Genomic DNA, 19,388 nt, shown 5'->3' with positions numbered 1-19,388 from the left:
GCCATTCTGACACTACTTATCTCCAGTGGCTGCTTCAGGACAATTAATAAGATAAATATTTTTAGATCTTTTTAATAATCATTTTTAATTTTTATTATATGTGTTCTTACTAATCATTAGATCATACTCAGTGCATTTTTATATATTCTCTCTCTCTCTCTCTCTCTCTCTCTCTCTCTCTCTCTCTCTCTCTCTCTCTCTCTCTCTCTCTCTCTCTTGATTTGCATTTTAATGAGTGAAATAAATATTTGATTCCTTATCAATCAGCAAGATTTCTGATCATGAGAATGGTGAGGAATCAGCCCAGAACTACATGGGAGGATCTTGTCAATGATCTCAAGGCAGCTTGGACTATAGTCACCAACAAAACAATTGGTAACACACTACGCCGTGAAGGACTGAAATCCTGCAGCACCTGCAGGGTCACCTGCTTAAGAAAGCACACATACAGGTCCATCTGAAGCTTGCTAATGAACATTGAATGATTCAGAGGAGAATTGGGTGAAAGTTTTGTAGTTAGAAGAGACAAAAATTGAGCTCTTTGGCATCAATTCAACTCACTGTTTTTAGAGGAGGAGGTATGCCCTATGACCCCAAGAACACCATCCCTACCATCAAACGTAGAAGTGGAAACATTATGCTTTGGGTGTGTTTTTCTGCTAAGGGGGACAGGACAACTTCACTGCATCAAAGAGACGATGGACAAGGCCATGTAGCGTCAAATCTTGGGTGAGGACCTCCTTCCCTCAGCCAGGGCATTGAAAATGGGTATTCCAGCAGGGCAGTGACCCAAAACACACAGCCAAAGCAACAAAGGACTGGCTGAAGAAGAAGCACATTAAGGTCCTGAAGTGGCCTAGCCAGTCTCCAGACCTTAATCCCATAGGAAATCTGTCGAGGAAGCTGAAGGTTTGAGCTGCCAAACATCAACCTTGAAACGTTTAATGACTTGGAGAGGATCTGCAAAGAGGAATGGGAAAAACTCCCTCCTGAGATGTGTGCAAACCTGGTGGCCAGCTACAAGAAGCGTCTGACCTCCGTGACTTGTCAACAAGGATTTTGCCACCAAGTACTAAGTCAAGTTTTACGAAGGGGTCAAATACTTATTTCACTCATTAAAATGCAAATCAATTTATAACTTTTTGAAATGCATTTTTCTAGATTTGTTGTTGTTATTCTGTCTCTCACTGTTAAAATAAACCTACCATTAAAATTATAGTCTGATCATTTCTTTGTCAGTGGGCAAACGTACAAAATCAGCAGGGGGGTCAAATAATTTTTTCCCTCACTGTAGTTCTCTACTTACAACCACAATTGAGTCTAAAATTTCCATTGCTAAGCAAGGAAGTTGTTAAGTGAGCTTTGCCCCATTTTATGACTTTTTTGCCACAGTTAATTGAATATTTCTGGTTGTTAAGTGAATCATGAAGACATTAAGCAAATATGGCTTCCACCATTGACTTTGCTTGTCAGAAGCTGGTTGGGAAGGTTACAGTTGGTGATCACATGATCCTGTGACAATGCAACAATCATAAATACATGCCAATTGGCATTGCTTGAATTTTGATCACATGACCTTTAGGAATGTTGCAACTGTTGTAAAAGTGAAAACCCATTATAAGTCACTTTTTTCAGATGTAACTGTTGTAACATTGAGTGGTCACTAAATGAACTATCGTAAGTTGAATATAGGGATAATGAGTAAACCATTGGAATATACAATTTGAAAACAACAAATCTCCAGGGATATAGGATAAGGAAGGACTCAAAAATACTGGTACTTTTCCAGGTTGATGGACTAACCTAAAGACATACCTGGAAATACAATTAATGTAATACAATTAAATTGAGCAGTTCTGAAGAAAAAAAATTAGATCTATAGTCAAATCCAGCTACTGCAAATCATTTAGAAATGTGACTATTACACTCTAAAAACCTTGCAGGCACCCACAGTAATGCCCGCACACCTTTATGAGCTCTGCTAAATAGGAATTATTGGCAATGTGATTGCCTTGATATTTTGCATAATTAAAAAATGTAAAGGAGACCCTCTATAATAATGAATCAAGTTATAGAACAAGGAACAATAGAGGAAGAATAGTGATTCTGAACAGGCCTTTACACACCAAGATATACAATTTAAAGCAGGGGTTCTCAACCTTGGCAACTCTAAGACTTGTGGACTTCAACTCCCAGAATTCCTCAGCCAGCAAAGCTGAGGAATTCTGGGAGTTGAAGTCCACAAGTCTTAAAGTTGCCAAGGTTGAGAACCCCTGATTTAAAGAGTCAGAGACAATATGCTTACAACCCAATTGTGAAACTACACTGGGAGAAAACGTGGAAATCACTGAGCCAACTAATTCTACACAACATTACCTACAACTTTGATGACCAAGAAATAACTGTAATTAACTCAGTTCAACTATTAAAAATAACACAGATTGACATTCAAATACGATCCTTTGGAAACTACAATAAAGTGGATAACTTATTTCTAACTATAACATGGAATAAAAGTCAATATAACATTCAGATGATATTGGCAGGAAGGGAAGAAAAGTTTGTTCAGTTTGAATTCGTCAGAAATTTTTGTAACCAAATTTTGAGGCTTGATAACCAAAAGGTTTTAATATGGGAACTAACTTGGCATAGAAAGAAAGCTAGAGTTAGGTTTAAATGTGACATAAAATGTTATTTGATAGGTTAAAAAGGATTTAGAGATCTTGTCTGACTTAATGAATGAAGGTTGTGAATTTATTTTTATCATAGTTGATAATTACTTGAAGGAGTAAACCTTATTAGGGGTTAAAAAGATTTTATAGACGTAGACTGATAAAATGATAGAATATATTTTTAAAAAATAGAAATGTATTTTTTGGACTTATATTATTATTTTAAACATAATTATGTTGTAATAGAGAGATTTTTTCTAATGATGAATGAAGGATGGGAATTTGCTGATATAGCTGATAAGTATTTGAAGGTGTAAACTTTATTAAAGGGGTTAAACATATTTTTATAGATGTAGATTGATGAAATGACAGAATATATTCTCAAAAATAGAATTGTATTTGTTGGATTTATATTACTATTTTAAATATGATAAGTAGGCTGTAATAGAGAGAGAGGAAGAGCTATTTGTGATAGAGAAAAAAATAGTCTCAATGAATGATCTATCATTAAGGATACCTGAAATCCCAATTATATGTTCATTAAAACGTAATTGGAGTATGAGAACTGTAATTAGTAAAGTTTAAAAACAGGATATAGATTATTATAATCACAATGTGATTGAGGATTTTTGCTTGATTCAATTTTATGTAAAACTATTAATTTTAATAAGTAATATTATATTTAGAAACAGAGAGGAAATTTTTGATAATTAATTTGAGCTATACTTATATGATTTTGTTTTCGAATGATTTGACACCCTGACCACCACATTGTGTCCTAAGCTTTTGTAAAAATGGAAAAAAACAATAAAACTTTAAAAAAAAATGTAAAGGAAATGGATTGGTGACTTGAACAGCGGTGGCAGCCTTTTATGATTTGCTCTTGCAGTTCTCTAATCATGTCAACTACCAGTAATGTCAGCTTCCAAAGGTTTGGCTTATCTTTCTATACAGTATAGGCAATCCTTGATGCAAGACTACAATTGAGTCAAACATTTTCATTGCTAAGCAAGGACACTGTTATGTGGGGTTTACCCCATTTTATGTCTTTTTTGCCAAATCCTAAATCTAGGACTCATTTAAAAAGAAAAATGGAATAAATAATGGGGCAAGTGCTTGTAAAGGACCAAAGCAAAATAACATGCTATTACTAAAATACATGGTTACAGAAAACAAGCAATCTGAAGCACTCAGTACAGTTTGAGCAATGCTGGATCATGTAAACATATATAATACAATCGGACTAATCCAATCATAACTATGTTGTGAAGATTAGTTCTCTTTGGATGTGCAGTGGCACAGTTCTGCTTTGTAGCTCTGAAAAAAATGTATAAAATAATGGATTTTGTCATTTATGTATTCATTTTGTAGTACTATTATATTAGGTATCACCATAATAATAGTATTCCTCAGCCGAATAGTTGACTTGGGAAACAAACTGAATACACATTGAAGGACTGCATTGTTATTAGTGAGTGAAAATTAAAACACAGTGAAGAACTGAATAGTCTAATAGAGTAATAGGGAAGGAGGCATTACACATTCATCCTTATTTTTGCTGTTATCATGTAAGCATTAGTATAGACTGTATTTTACTGATAGAGAGCATTAGCCTAGAGTGAAAAGAAACAGCATTGCTAGTTTGTGTTTATGCTCAAATAGAAGGGCAAGCTCATCCAGGCCTTTCATTATATTAGATTCTGTGCAAAGATGATAGTGATTAAATCATCTGCCCCTGCTCTTCGCTCTGATGTTCATACATAGAGTATCATGGAGTCTTATAAGTATATAACCAGTTCACATGAATCTTATTTGTGTAAATCTGTTTACAGTTTTGCAGTATCATTGTTTTATCTGTACAAACTCTGGGATACTATTAACGTAGATTTCTGTCACAGCCAGAGTGGGTGGGGTATTTCAACAGGAAAAGACCACTTGGCATACTTCCATTTTCCCATCATATACATGAGTCTGCATATATCTAAGATTCCTTAAATAGTGATTGATTTATCTGAAACTGCACAGATTTAAGATCAACAAAGTTAGATTGCATATACTAATTTTATTCCTCTCTAAATTCAGAGTTAATGCTAGTTCTAAGACTAATTGCTTTTATTTTAAATAGTCATTATCTTAGAATAATCATAGAAAGATTTCCTAAAACTTGAAATCATAAGGATTGTATAGGATTCTGAAGTTTTGAACATTATATATTTGTTAGCATTCATTGTCTGCAAAGAAAAAATATTAATTATTGCTAATATTAATCATACAATTAATTAATATAAAATATTAATCATCCTAGTAGCATTTTTGTTGTGCTCTAAATCATTTTGGTAGATAACAGTACTTGATCTGTTATGACCTTGACTAAACCCTATTCTTCAGTGTTCTTAATTATAATTTCAGGAGGGAGAGGGAGATGGTGCTGAAGATGAAGAAAGAAAAGAAGAATCAGAGAAAGGCAAGTATAAATATGCATAGATTTGTTTATTCTTAGCAAGAACTGGGATTGTAAAAAATAATAAATACTTGTCACTACAAATGGAAGTATTTCATTCATCTTTAATGCCAAGTTTACCTACAGGTTAGGTCAGGGGTAGGCAAGAGCCACTTGGACCTGTTTCCCACCGAAAACAAAACACTGGGAGCCGCAAAACCATTTTGACATCTAAAATGAAGATAACAGTGTTATCTTCATTTTAGATGTCAAAAGGATCTCTCTCTGTCTCTCTCTCCCTCCCTCTCTCTCTCCTTCCCTCTCCCTCTCTCTCTTTCTGCCTGGTCTGCCAGTCCTCTTCCCCCACTCTCTTTCTTTCTCTCTCTCTTTTACCTCTCTCTCTCTCCCTCCTCTCTCTCTTTCTTCTCTCTCTCTATCTCCCTCTCTTTCCCTCCTCTCTCTCCCTCTCTCCAATCTTCTGCTCACCTGGCAAGCTGACTTCAAGCTGTTCTCCAACAAGCTCAGGGGTAGGCAACCTCGGCTTTTTTATGACTCATGGACTTCAACTCCCAGAATTCCTGAGTCAGCATAGCTGGGCTAGCTAGCTCTCTCCTGCCCTTCCTACTTCCTGCAGAGACGTAACCCCGCCCAGTAAGCTTGTTGGCTCGTTGAACAGGGTGAGGCCACTCTTTTTTACACACACACACACAGAGAGAGAGAGAGAGAGAGAGAGAGAGAGAGAGAGAGAGAGAGAGAGAGAAAGAGAGAGAAGGGAAGCGCAAGTGCCTCTCTTTGTCTTTGTCTCTCTCTGCAAATGGCAGAGGAGGCTGGGAGCCGCAGGGGAAGGGTCAGAGAACTACATGCGGCTGGCTTTAAAAAACCTAAATTTTCATCTTTAGTATCATGTAAATTTGTCATGATCAAAATGCTTATTGGTATATTGTTAAGAGTTGCAGAATTTATTGGAAAATAGTAACTCTAACATTTCCTAGAATAAATTTTATTCTTTCTTAATGGAAATACACTCAGTTTTGAACCTTTGATTCCTAAGATCACTGTAATAGATAAATAATTAATAATTAATTAATTAATTAACTAATTTGATTCCAAACCTCCTTCCTTTTATAAGTGTCAGAAAGGGGAAATACCCTTTGACATTTAAATCACTTTAATCAATTAATGCTCTTTAATTTCCTTAGTTTTTTTAATTAGCTAAATTGATTTTATTTATTCTCTAGCATGACGAATGGAGAATCCACAGATGGGTTGATCTTGCCTTTCTGCCCTAGAGACTAAGTCAATCAACCTTTGCCACGCCTCTTCCTCCGGCTAGGAATCCCCAGTCAGAACTTAGTCTTAGCCCAAGAGAGACGTGGTGAAGATTGGTTCTTGTTTCTAGCAGAAAGACAAAACTCTGGATTTTCCCAGGTTGTACCCTTCCCTTCTCTACGCTGATATCAGCGCTGCTTTTCAAACCACTGAGTGTCAAGGAGGTTTTGTAGGCATTGGCTGAAGCCTCGAGCTATTTATAGCTTCCAGGCAGGACAGAAGTGTAGCGGTCGCCATTTTGAGCACCACTTTTATTGTTCCTGAGTGGGGGGAGGGACCCTCCCAGCGAGGGCCGCTTAGACTCAAATAGAGTCAATTTTGGCCAGAATTCAGTCAGCAGTCTTATTAGTCAGCCATAGAAACAGCTGCCACATTTATTAATTTGGACATAATGATGGAGCAGGAAGTCACTTACTAGTGGCTGCCATCTTGAAAGCCTTACAAACACTCTCAGGCCATTTAGAAGGCCAGAATTAAGGAGTGGCATTTCGAGGGTGCTGCTTCTCCAATTCCAGGCTCCTTGGCAGCTCGCCGCAAACCAAGGCTATTACAATTAGATGCAACCACAACAGCCTCCTTCACTGTGTTTGGACGCAATTTCCAAAGATTTTGGGGCGTGGCTGAGTGCCCGTTTTAACTGCTGCCATTTTCAGCGCCTCTTCCCACCACTGATTTCGCTGCTTATAAGTGTGCTGACTACCCCATTAAGTTGGTCTCGCTGCCACTAACAGGATCATAAGTGTGCTGGCTACCCCATTAAGTTGGTCTTGCCGCCACTACCAGGATTGTGAGTGTGCTGGCTATCCCATTAGGTTGGTTGCGCCACCACCACTTCTAGCCACAACTTGGCTCCTTGCCATTGGGATCACCTCTCTGTTGCAAACACATTGAGATTGCCTTTTCTGTGATCGCTCTGATTTTGCAATGGCAGATAAAACCACAGAAGCTCAGATATCTCAAGGTGCCTCCAGCGGTTCCTCCAGGCACAAGAAATCCAGATCAGCCAAGTAGGAGGCTGCTGGGAAACTCAGATCCAAAGCTATCTCTGGCAAAAGGTCTCCCAAAGCTGCTGAGAAAGAAACAAGCAGGAGGCACCAGGCATTGGAAAAACAATTCTCCAAAGCTACAAGGCAAAAGAATAATGCAAAGGTTGGTCAGATTACTTCTGTTCCCATGGAAGCATCGGTTCATATCCCTGTTCCTCTGGGTACAGCTAGGCCTCTGGGGCCAGAGGCCACATTCACTCCTACAGCGGTAGGGCTTCGTCCTCCAGAGGCTCAGGAGACGGAACTATCAGAACAAATGCACTTTCTGATTTCTCAGGCTATTGGCCAAGGTGTAGCTTCGCCCCTACACCAGAGAGCTCGACCTGAGTCTATAGCATCAGGGATCCCATCTCACAGCAATGTATTGTATCTCTCCCAGACAGAAGCAGCCGCATACCAAGGGCCAGTTTCCCCCTCCAACTCCTCCAGGAGTAGAAGGTTGTTCATAGGGGACAATGAACAGAGAGAGCAGGGGATGTCAGAAGATGAGGACTTATCTCCTGATTCCCCTCCTTTCATAGGCCTGTTTAATCCGGCCCTTTTAAATCCTTACTTCACAAGGCCAGGAGCACTGCTCAACTTGGTCCTGAAAGTGTCCCTCAGGCTGAACCTTCCACCAGCCAGGGACCTACAGTAAGGTCTTTTCAGAACCAATGTTTACCCAACAGGACATTCCCTGTTCTCCCCTTTTCCTCAGTGTAGTCCAAAGACAATGGAAAAACAATTCTCCAAAGCTGCAAGGCAAAAGAATAATGCAAAGGTTGGTCAGATTACTTCTGTTCCCATGGAACAGAATGGGGAATGCCAGGTACTTTTCTATCCCCGGGGGGGACCTATAAAAAGTTATTTAATATGGCTCCAGCACTGTCGGAGGTGCTAGCAGTCCCCACTGTAGATGAGCCCTTAGCACCATTGGTTCCCTCCTTCACTGTGTCTGGAGATATAGCGGAGGTTCTGAAGTCAGAGGATAAGAAAGCGGAGCTTAATTTCCACAAGACCCACCAAGCCTCAGCATGGGCAGTAAAGGCAGCTACATCAACTTCCTTTTTTGCAAGAATTTCACTCCTCTGGCTTCACCAATTGCAGGCTAGGGTCCCACCAGAAGAGGTATGGATGCACCAAGATTTAAATAAATTAGTGGCTGCATCAGAATACATGGCTGACTCCTCATTGCATGCGGCCAGATTTTCCTCCCGGGCATTAGCATCTAATGTTATTTCTCGCAGACTTCTGTGGCTCAGACAGTGGCGAGCAGATGCTAGGTCCAAGTGGTGGTTGGCCTCAGCCCATACATGGGAGGCCAGTTATTTGGAGAGACACTAAATCCTTATCTGATTGAGAACAAGGATAAGCGTAAGGTCATGTCCCATCGTATTAGGAGAGCGGACAGGAGAGCTACCCCTTATGCCTGCAAGCAATCCTTTCACTCAACCGACACAGGATCGGAATTCACCCATTACTCCCGTCCTTATCCTCCCAGACCACAACACCAATTCGACAGATCTGGTAACAGGGACAGACCCAGACAGTAATTACAGGCTAAACAGCCCTTTCGAGGCGCGGGAGGCCATCCTTTCAGAAGGTCCAAGTGACACCAAAGGTGCCTCTCCCATAGGGGGCAGGTTGTCTGTCTTTGCACACAAATGGGAGAACTCCACTACAGATCTCTGGGTCCTCAACACCATCAGATTCGGCCTGACTCTAGAGTTCAACTCCCCCCCCCCCGAGGTATTTCGTCTCTTGCTCAACATCCAAAAATCCGGTCAAAAGAAGCCTCATGAAAGACGCCATTCGACATCTCCTGGAGATCCAGGCCATAGAACCGGTACCAGCAGGGCAGAAGGGACGGGGTTTTTATTCCATTATGTTCATCATTCCGAAGGCCTCGGGAGGGTGGAGGGCAATCCTAGATTTAAAGAAATTAAATATCCATTTGGCACACAAGAAGTTCAAGATGCAAACGCTCCAATCCATATTAGCAAGCATCAGAAGTGGGGACCTCCTGACGTCCATCAACCTGATGGAGGCCTACCTACACATTCCCATCCTTCCCGGACACCGAAAATTCCTCAGGTTCAGCTACGCAGGCCACTATTTTCAGTACAGGGCTCTACCATTCGCCCCCAGAGCATTCACAAAGGTCCTGGTGGTGCTGGCCGCGCATCTCAGGACCATTCCTGTGCGTGTCCAGTGTTATCTGGACAACATCCTCATTCAAGCCTCAGTCCAATTGGCTCAGTCAGAACTGGTATTGTCCATCAAGACTCTCCAGGACCACGGGTTTTCAATAAATTTTCAGAAAAGCCAGATAGTTCCCTCCACCCACCTCCTTCACCTGGGCACGGTAATAGATACAAGGAAGTACGAGGTTTACCTGTCTCAGGAACGTCGGGACAGTATCCGATCCCTAGTCACCCAGATTCAAAGGGAGCGAGTAGTCACCCTAGCAATCCTTTCTCAACTGCTAGAAAAGATGGTTTCCTGCATAGCAGTAGTTCCTTGAGCTTGGCTCCACTCCAGAACCCTCCAATGGTTCTTGCTCCCGTTCCAGAGACTAGGCACCAGTTCCTCCAACCACAAGGTATGGGTCCTTCATAGACCCTGAAATCCCTCCAGTGGTGGGTCTCCCCAGCGATGGCCAGGGGAATCTTATTCAAGGAGCCAACCGACTCATCCTAACATTGAATGCCAGCTTGTTCGGCTGGGGAGCGCACCTGCAATTCCAGTTGGCCCAGTGTCGGTGGTCCCGGTCAGATCTGAAGCACAACATAAACTAGTCGGAGTTTAGAGCTATACTTCTGGCTCTACGACACAGTGGCAAGGCAACATGGCGGCGAAAGCCCATATCAACAGGCAAGGGGGTACCCACTCCAGGTCCCTCATGGCTGAGGCTCAATTATTAGAAACCTGGGCAGAGACCAACCTCTCGTCCCTCAAGGCGGAGCACATCTCGAGAGAGATGAACCAGCAAGTGGATTTCTTGAGCAGGGCCACAGTGGACCACTCTGAGTGGTGCCTGCACCCGGTTCTCTTCAGGGAGATATCGGAGAGGTTCGGTCATCCAGTGCTGGACTTGTTCGCTACCCCGGCAAATTCCAAGCTCCCAAGATTCTTCTCCCAGTTCCCGTCTCCAGGGGTAGAAAGGGTAGATGCCCTACGCAGCCCATGGCCCAGAGAGCTCCTGTATGCGTTCCCTCCTCTCCCTCTGATCCAGACAGTTATCCGGAAGATACTGCAGGAACGGCAGAGGTGATACTTGTTGCTCCCACTGGCCAAGACGGCTGTGGTATGCCCACCTCGTAGGTCTCTTGACCTCTCCTTCATGGAGGATACCCCATGATCGAATCTCCCTCAGCTAGGGGACACTACAACACCCAGAGCCTCAGTGGCTCCAGCTAACCACCTGGCATTTAAAAGGAGGCTCATAACAAAAGAGACCTACTCATCAGATGTGATTACCATGATTCAGGCTTCAAGAAGGCCTGCAATTAATAGAATCTATGATTCCACATGGAATAATTTCTGTAACTGGTGTGGGAGACAACAATTAGATCCAGCTACAATTCCTATTCCAAGAATTTTGGATTATTTACTAGAGGGACGTAAGAAGGGTTTAGCACCCAGCACAATCTGCAGACAAGTTGCTGCCCTGTCCACAGTGCTCACATATGGCAACTCAGTACCCTTGGCTCAACACCCCATGGTACGTTCCTGTGTCAGGGGAGCAATCAACAGCAAACCGCCCGTGGTTCACAGATATCCCTCTTGGGACCTGTTCAAGGTCTTACAGGCTCTCACTTCACCTCCATTTGAGCCCGTCAGAACTTCCACTCTACGGTTCTTGACACTCAAGGTCACCTTCCTAGTAGCCATCACATCAGCTAGGCGCATCTCGGAATTGGCAGCACTCTCACTTAGAGATGACTTATGTATTTTTCATAACGACGGTGGTCCTATGCTTAGACCCCTCCTTCGTCCCCAAAATCAACTCATTGTTTCACAGGGCGCGGGAGCTTGTGCTGCCAGATTTTTGTCCTGAGTGGTCTCATGATTTGGAACGTAAATGGCACACCTTGGACGTTCGTAGAGCCTTACGTCGCTATATTAAGCGAACTGCCTCTTTTCGCAAATCTGAAGCCCTATTCGTTTCATTCCACCCCTCTTCAATGGGTCAGAAGGTGACTGCCTCTACTATTGGTAGATGGATTAGGGCTTGCATAGCAGGGGCGTACTAGACGCACTCCTTGCCAGTTCCAAGACGAATCACCATACACTCCACTCGCAGTGCGGCAACTTCAGCGGCATGGGTGACACAGGTGTCAATCGAAGAGATGTGCAAGGCAGCGACTTGGTCGTCTCCTTCCCCATTTGTGAGGCATTATTAGTTAGATAAGTTCACCTCAGCAGACACTTCATTTGGCAGGAGAGTTCTCCAAAGGGTAGTAATAGATAGTGGGACACAGGCCCAGACTTCTTCCTGCCCATAGGGACAGTGAGGCTTTGGTATGTCCCATCTGTGGATTCTTCATTCGTCATGCTGGAGAAGGGGTGTTGTCTTACCTGAACGCTTTTTCTCAGCATGACAATGGAGAATCCATTCCCCCCCCCCCCCGGGTCAATCTGGTCCTGTGTCAGGGGAATTTGAGCCACCACCACCTTGAAATATCATCAACTGCTGCGCCTTCGTCGTGACTGGGGATTCCTAGCCAGAGGAAGAGAGACATGGCAAAGGTTGATTGACTTAGTCTCTAGGGCAGAAAGGCAAGATCAACCCATCTGTGGATTCTCCATCGTCATGCTGAGAAAAGGTGTTCAGGTAAGACAACGCCTCTTCTAATTATAAATAATGTATTATGAGAATAACAATGGTATAATTGTACAGGATTTTTTAAAAATATCAATAATAGTTACTGTTGTCAAACTATGTGTGAAGATGTGGACTGGATTGGTCTGTATTGAACAGGAAGTAGCAGATTCCAGATTTCCTTCACTAGCATTTTGTGGAACTTTCCACCTAAGTCAAATTATTACTTTTAGTATACTGCTTCCTATAAAGAAAAAAGTTATCACACATAACTTATATGGTTGCTTGCTTGTTTCATGGGAAGAATATTAGAAGCCTGCATAGGAATTGTCTCTTCCACTTATGAATGCCTCACATTCCTTCCATCTTTATAATTCTGGTCCAGTTTGTTAAAGTGAGACATTGCCTGTCTCCAAGCTACATAGTTTCTTACTAGATTGCTGGTAAATTTCCTATTGGAAATTTCCAGTAGGGATTTCAACTTGTTATTTACTTTGTCTTTGTGTTACTCTTATCCCTCAATATTGTTACTTAAATTTTATTTTTCTTCCAATTTAATTCTCGATTGATTTGTTTCTATTTATTAGTTTTAGCATGGCCATTTTATGAACTTTGTAAATCCACTGAAAGATCAATGTTTGCATACTGAGTAATCTTTCTTTGGGTAAAACATTTTAGGATTATAGTCCACTGAATCTGTATTTAAGTAGCATGGAAATAATCTCAACTGAATTATCAAAACATACGTGTTGATCACAAAAATGGCAACCAGAGTAGATTCACGCTACATGTAATCAGGGAAACTGTGCAGTCTTCAGATTTATTTAATGTTCCCCAACATGGTGCAATCAACATATTTTTAACTACTTCTGTAACTGCATGGGAGCAGTAGTTCAACATGTCTAGAGGGCAACATATGGAGAAGACCTCTCTGTTTACAGCTTGTATATAGGATCAAATCGAAGATTAATTTAAACTAAAATTCAGTTCTGCACTTAAAGCTATTAAGAAAGCTATTACTTTTTGTGCAGTACTTTTAGAAAATTTATTTGCTGCCCATCCAACAACTCTGGGTGGCTTACAGTATTAAATATTAAAGCAGAAAAGAAATTAAAATCAGTTAATCAGTTTCAGTTATTTTTATTCTAAAGTTTGTAAAGAGAAAACTTGTAAGACATAATTATACTTAAAAAATCTTCAGGTAGTAGTATACATGGATAATGACATGCTCTGTTTAAGGAAGCAATTGAATCATTAAAGGGCAATTGAATCATTAATAGTCATCTTTTTTCTTTATCAAATAAAAACTAATGGGAGCCCAATAATGGACAACAAAAAAAATACTATACTAAATTCATTTCTCAGTGTTCAATATTATCAAGTTGTATCATCTGAATTTAAAAATGAAGTTATTTGACCATATATGACATGAAATTAAGAAGCTTACAAATGAGTACATTATTACTAATTTATTGTTGCAATCAGATATAAATTCATATTTTCTGTGTTAATAACTTTTGGCCACCTCCCATGCAGAAATTCTAATTCTTGATGCCTTACTATATTTCAAAACTGAGGTCATAGATATAACTATGAAATTATTTTGTATCCTTGCTATAAATCACATTGTCTGAAGGCATCTCGTGATGCGAGTCCAAAATTTGATGGTGCTAGAACAGTGGTTCTCAACCTGTGGGTCAGGACCCCATTTGGGGTCGAACGACCATTTCACGGGGGTCGCCAAACAACGCAGTCCGCCATTTTTTTTTCCCTTTTGCTTAGCTGTGCTACTCCCTTTTATTCTATTGGCTTTTGAAAGCCAATAGAATAGACTCTCTTGAATAGAGTCTAATTCTATTGGCTTTCAAAAGCCAATAGGAATTGTCCAGGCTGTCTCTGCCCTGCTGAGCCCGCCAAAAGTCCCATTCTGCAAACGGTGTTGCACCAGTTCAGTAGTCCTCGACTTACGACCGGTTGGGGGTCGCGGCATTAAAAAGGTTGAGAACCACTGTGCTAGAACAAGCCTATTCCCTGTAAGGTAATGTCTAACTCCCGAACTGCACATTAACAACATAGCACTTGTAACCAATCTTTACTGAACAAATTCTAAGGTGTGTTAGCTACATTTTATGACCAAAAGAAATTAGTTTCATAGTTTTTAAACCCACCTAGTACTGTAATAGTAAATAAGATCATTATTCCAAAGGTTGCATAAGTAAATATTTTCATCTGCTTCTTTAAAGTTGTTATAAATAAGTGATTTAGGTATTTAAAGCAATAGATATTGTTTCAATATGTATGCATATAGTGGATATTGTTTCAATATGTATGCATATAGCTGTATATGTGTATTTGTATATATTTAGGTGCTCTGACAATTCAAGAAGAAATCAGCCAAATTAAGCGCAAATTGCAGGCTGGGACGAAAACTCAAGAGAGGCAAAAAAAACGATACCGTGATCGTATGGTAGAAAGGTAAGCTGTTTCTCTAGGAAGGCATGACTCTATAACAATAGCACTTAGACTTATATACTGCTCCATAGTGCTTTACAGCACTTTCTAGGCAATTTACAAATGTCAGCATATTGCCCCCTAACAATCTGGGTCCTTATTTTACTGACCTCAGAAGCATAGAAGGTTGTGTCACTCTTGAGCCCCATCATAATCAAACTCCATGCTGTGGGCAGAACTGGCCTGCAATATTACATTTTAACCACTGTGCCACCAGGGCTCTATACTAGTATTTAGATTGCCCACTTTTTCAGATTTGATTATTTCATTATATTTACATATTTTTATTTGTAAAACAATATATCCAACCTCTGTTGACATAAGGAAAGTTAACTTGATGAAAGTTGACGTGATGTCTTATTTTTAAGTTAGGATTAGGTATAACAGTAAAAGAGAAACAAGTTACAGAGGGAAGAAACCAATATTTTTCATACTGCCACTGAGGTTTTTTTTTTAACTGGAATTTTGAGCAATTATACAGAGGAAAATAAGGAGATTTATGATTAGGGAGCTGGTAATCCCAGCAATTCCCAAATTATGTTTAGGGACAAGTGATTTACAGAGAGTAAAATTATAAGACTTCAGGATGGTTTTATAAAACAGGTGGAGGTTCTTTCTGTGCTGGAAAAGATGATTTCTATCTAAAATACATCAGCTTCTCTTCTTAAATTCAAGAGAAGTTCCCAATGATTATTCTGCTCCAAACAGCAAATCTTTAAATAATTGTTTTATTTGTTGCTGCTTTTCAGGATTCAGTTTGTATGTTCATTGTGCAAGTATCGCACTTTCTATGAAGATGAGATGACCAATCATTTGGAAAGCAAATTTCATAAAGAGCATTTTACATTTGTTGGAACCAAGCTACCCAAGCAGACTGCTGACTTCCTGCAGGTGAGTTTTCTCTCCTTAAACTTGCCTTCTATTCATATTTCCAAAAGAAACAGTGATACTTTACTGTGAAAGATGTCAAGTGGCGGTAGCCTTCACTTAACAACCCCCTTGTTCAGTGACCTTTTGAAGATATAACAATACTGAACTAAGATATTTATGGCCATTTCTCAAAGTTCTGGCCATTATAACACACTGGCAGTTACATGACCTTAATGCAGTTGGCAACCAGCACATAATTACAACAATTGCTGTATTGTCACATGATCCCCACTTACAGCCTTTGCATCCGGATTCCAATAAGCAAAATCAATGGAGAAACTAGCAGGAATTTGCAAGTCATGATCACATGATATTGCACTTAAGAAGTACAGTAAGAACTGCCGGTTCTGGTTCGCGGCGTCCCTAGTTGTACGGGGAGACTTGTCTCCTTGTCGGCTAGTTTTCCCTCCGCCGGTAGACTCTTATGCGGGTTGAAAGTCGCTCTGGAGGGTGCAACTTCTGTCGAGGAGGCTTTGCTCGGTTGCGGAGGAGCGGCGGCTCCTTCAGCTGTCCGAGCTATCTCTGAAGGCCAACGGAGAAGAAGATCGGCCAGTAAAATGGCCGATCACCCTGCTGCTTCAAACTGCAAGTCAAAGAACATCTAAGCTGTAAGAACCCCCATGGTGAATCCGGGTGAAACTTTTCCTTGCTACTCTCTCTATTCTATTTTGTTTTTTGTGCCTGTAAGAGCCTTATTGGAATTATTTATCTGGCTTGAAAAAGCAGGTTCTACATGTTTGGGAAGAAAGGTGTTGTATAAAAATAGAGCAAAATTTTAAAGACTATATTTTATTTCCATATTTCTGGGGGGTACAGAAATTTTTTTTTCTCTCTTTCTAAGAACTGTACTATCATCTTATGCTGGAAGATTATTTTTTTTCACATTATACTTTAAAAGATAGAAAAAAGGAAATGGTGTCTGGAAAAGATCTTTTTTTAAGCTACTGAGGACATCTAGTGGCAAAAACGTAATACTGCAACTTCTGGTTACTCTTTGAAAATGGAATAGATATGACCTTCAAATTATTTTTGAAGAGAAAAGATAAGCTGTGGGAATTGTGGGAGTGGACACTGCCTAACTTTTATTAAATATAATCTCCACAAAAAAAAGAGACTCTTTTTAATTACTATCAAAATGGAGAAACCTCAGTTACAATTAAACTGTGAACTTATATTGGAAAAGATTTATGAGGCTACTGCAGAAATATGTGCTACAATAAAAGAGTTTACTACAGAATTAAGATCCAGAAAACTCACTTCAAATATTCAAACTGATGTCCAGACTACATCTGACTATTCTATAAATCAAAACATACTAGAAGAGGAATCAACAGAGATAAAAGAGGAACTTATTCTATCTTATAAATTTTCCATCTGTAACTTTGAGGAACAGAAGAAGCAAAGACTGAGATTTGAAACTACAAAGCAACGATGCTTTAAGGATGAGAGAAATAGATGCCTAATGCAGAGGATGGGATTACTATCCTTTCAAAGGCCACTGCAAGCAACAAAAATAGATCTACTGGCTGAAAGGGAAGCTTGGTTATGGAAACCTGCCTGACACAGAAAAAAAAGCCAGAATCAGACTGAAAAGAGAAATTTAAAATTGTGTAATTGATTAAAAGGCAATCTTGGATTTATGGACTGTTTTAAGGATTAAGACTTAGAGTTAGAAATAAGAAAAAAATAATATATAGGAGGGTGATTATTAGAATAGATGTTTTAAATAGATTAAGAATGTACCTTTTGGAATAATAGATTTATTTTGATGAAAATCATATATTGGAATTGAAAAAATGTTGATTTTTTCAGATCTGGATGGTTTCAATAATTAACTGAGTGTTTTAAATTAGCAAAATGACCTTTTTGTATGATAACATAGATGTGATAAGGCATGATAATCAATTGAAGGAAATTTGAATTTTGTTTAATGAATTGAAATGATTTAAGGTTTCACATTATTTTGTTATCTTAAAGAGATTGATTGATTGTGGGATTATATATGTATAGGGTAGATTAATATGTTATTTTAATTAGTATATGTATTGTGTAGTGGAAGAAGAAATAAATGAGATTGGTGATAAAATGAGGGATGTGAGAGATTAAGAATTAGAATATATCTGGAAGGGATACCTGAATTGATAACTTTTAAAGTTAAATTTGATTATGGTTTTTGTAAACTGATAAAGTTTTAAAACAGGTTTAGCAGTAATAGAAATTTAAATTAGAAATGGGATATTTTAAACGTATTATGCTATTTGAGGGAAATAGAGAGGGGACAGTGAATGTATTGAGTTGAGTTGTTTATATATGTTTTCACTTTTGAATGTTTGATTACCCAAATACCATGGTGTGTCCTGAGTACCTTTTCTTAAGAATTAAAAAACCAATAAAATGTGTTTTTTTTAAAAAAGAAGTACAGTAAGAACTGCCATTGTGTCTCTGCAGCCATGATTTTTTTCCGTTTTACAACCACATTATTAATGGCAGAATTTGCAGTCCCAATACAGTAATTAACTGTAGACTGTATACAGTAATTAACTGTATACATGCCAGAAAAGCATTGTTTACTTGTATTTTTCACCTTAAAGTAACATATGATTGCTTTGCTCTTTCTTTTTAATTCTTAGAAAGAAATGAAGATGTAGCTTGGGAAAAATTGGGAGAGGACTTGGATTTTGATTGGAAGGCCTACTCTGAATTTTATTAGCATTCGGTTTAGTATTAACAAGTTTTCTTCAATGTAGGAATATGTAGCTAATAAAACAAAGAAGACAGAAGAACGTCGTAAAGCAATTGAAGATATTAATGCAGTTATACAACAGATTTACAAAGACCAAGATCTTACACAAGGTATATATGTTTTTGATCTGAAAGTATTCTAAAATTCAGGTATAAAGTGATGTATATTCTTGTATAACTATTATAAAGATCTGTGTTGATTAGCAAATGCTTCATTGTTCTCTGCATGTTGGTCCCAAATTCTATATTCTGCTGGCTAAGATCTCTTGAGTCACAATATATAGGTGCACATATAAACATCTTTTCAAATTGGTATAAAAATGAGTAATTTTTCCAGGCTTATATACAGCTTTGGAAGCTGTCTCTGTATGCACATAATTTCATGGGAAAGAATGAACAATAATGTTATTACAAACAGTTTAAAAGGATGTTTCTTAGAAAAATATTTTTATTTACAAGTGACAGTACCCTAAAAAATGAATCTCTATCCCTCCCCCATTGCTTTTTCTCGTTTGTATGGCTAGATTTCCATTTTTTGTTATTATTCAGTTCCATCAATATTTATTAAATTTCATATTTGAAATTAATCTGATGATATTGCTGGAATCTTACAAAAGATGCAGTGTTTCTAGGTTCCTTGAAAGTCAGATGTCTTCTTATGTGGTAATGCATATTTTCCTACAGGCTGTAATGTATGGACTTTATTTTACTTAGATATAGGTATGGAACATTTTGTAAAAAAGGTGGAGGCTGCTCACTGTGTTGCCTGTGACCTTTTCATCCCAATGCAGTATGGAATCATCCAGAAACATCTGAAATCCCTTGATCATAACCACAACCGTAGAGTAAGTGAATTTTATTTATTTATTAAACCAATTTATATAATCAAGCTAAATTAAAGAATATTAGATGAA

General features: G+C 39.2%; 1 protein-coding gene across 2 annotated transcripts in view; it reads left to right on the top strand.

The window, feature by feature from the left end:
* Window positions 1-19,388, top strand: part of AKAP8L (A-kinase anchoring protein 8 like) — a 38,779-nt gene that overhangs the window by 13,055 nt on the left and 6,336 nt on the right. For both annotated transcript variants that reach the window (XM_039359541.1, XM_039359540.1), the window contains exons 7-11: window positions 5,082-5,136; window positions 14,658-14,766; window positions 15,552-15,693; window positions 18,480-18,585; window positions 19,189-19,319. In XM_039359541.1, coding sequence (XP_039215475.1) covers window positions 5,082-5,136; window positions 14,658-14,766; window positions 15,552-15,693; window positions 18,480-18,585; window positions 19,189-19,319 — 543 coding nt within the window. The remainder of the gene's footprint in view (window positions 1-5,081; window positions 5,137-14,657; window positions 14,767-15,551; window positions 15,694-18,479; window positions 18,586-19,188; window positions 19,320-19,388) is intronic.

This window comes from Crotalus tigris, unplaced genomic scaffold, assembly GCF_016545835.1.
Source record: "Crotalus tigris isolate CLP2741 ecotype Arizona unplaced genomic scaffold, ASM1654583v1 scf7180000019078.1875890, whole genome shotgun sequence".
Lineage (NCBI taxonomy): Eukaryota > Metazoa > Chordata > Lepidosauria > Squamata > Viperidae > Crotalus > Crotalus tigris.
The sequence above is the reverse complement of the archived record's forward strand: the minus strand, read 5'-3'. Positions and strand labels throughout refer to the sequence as shown.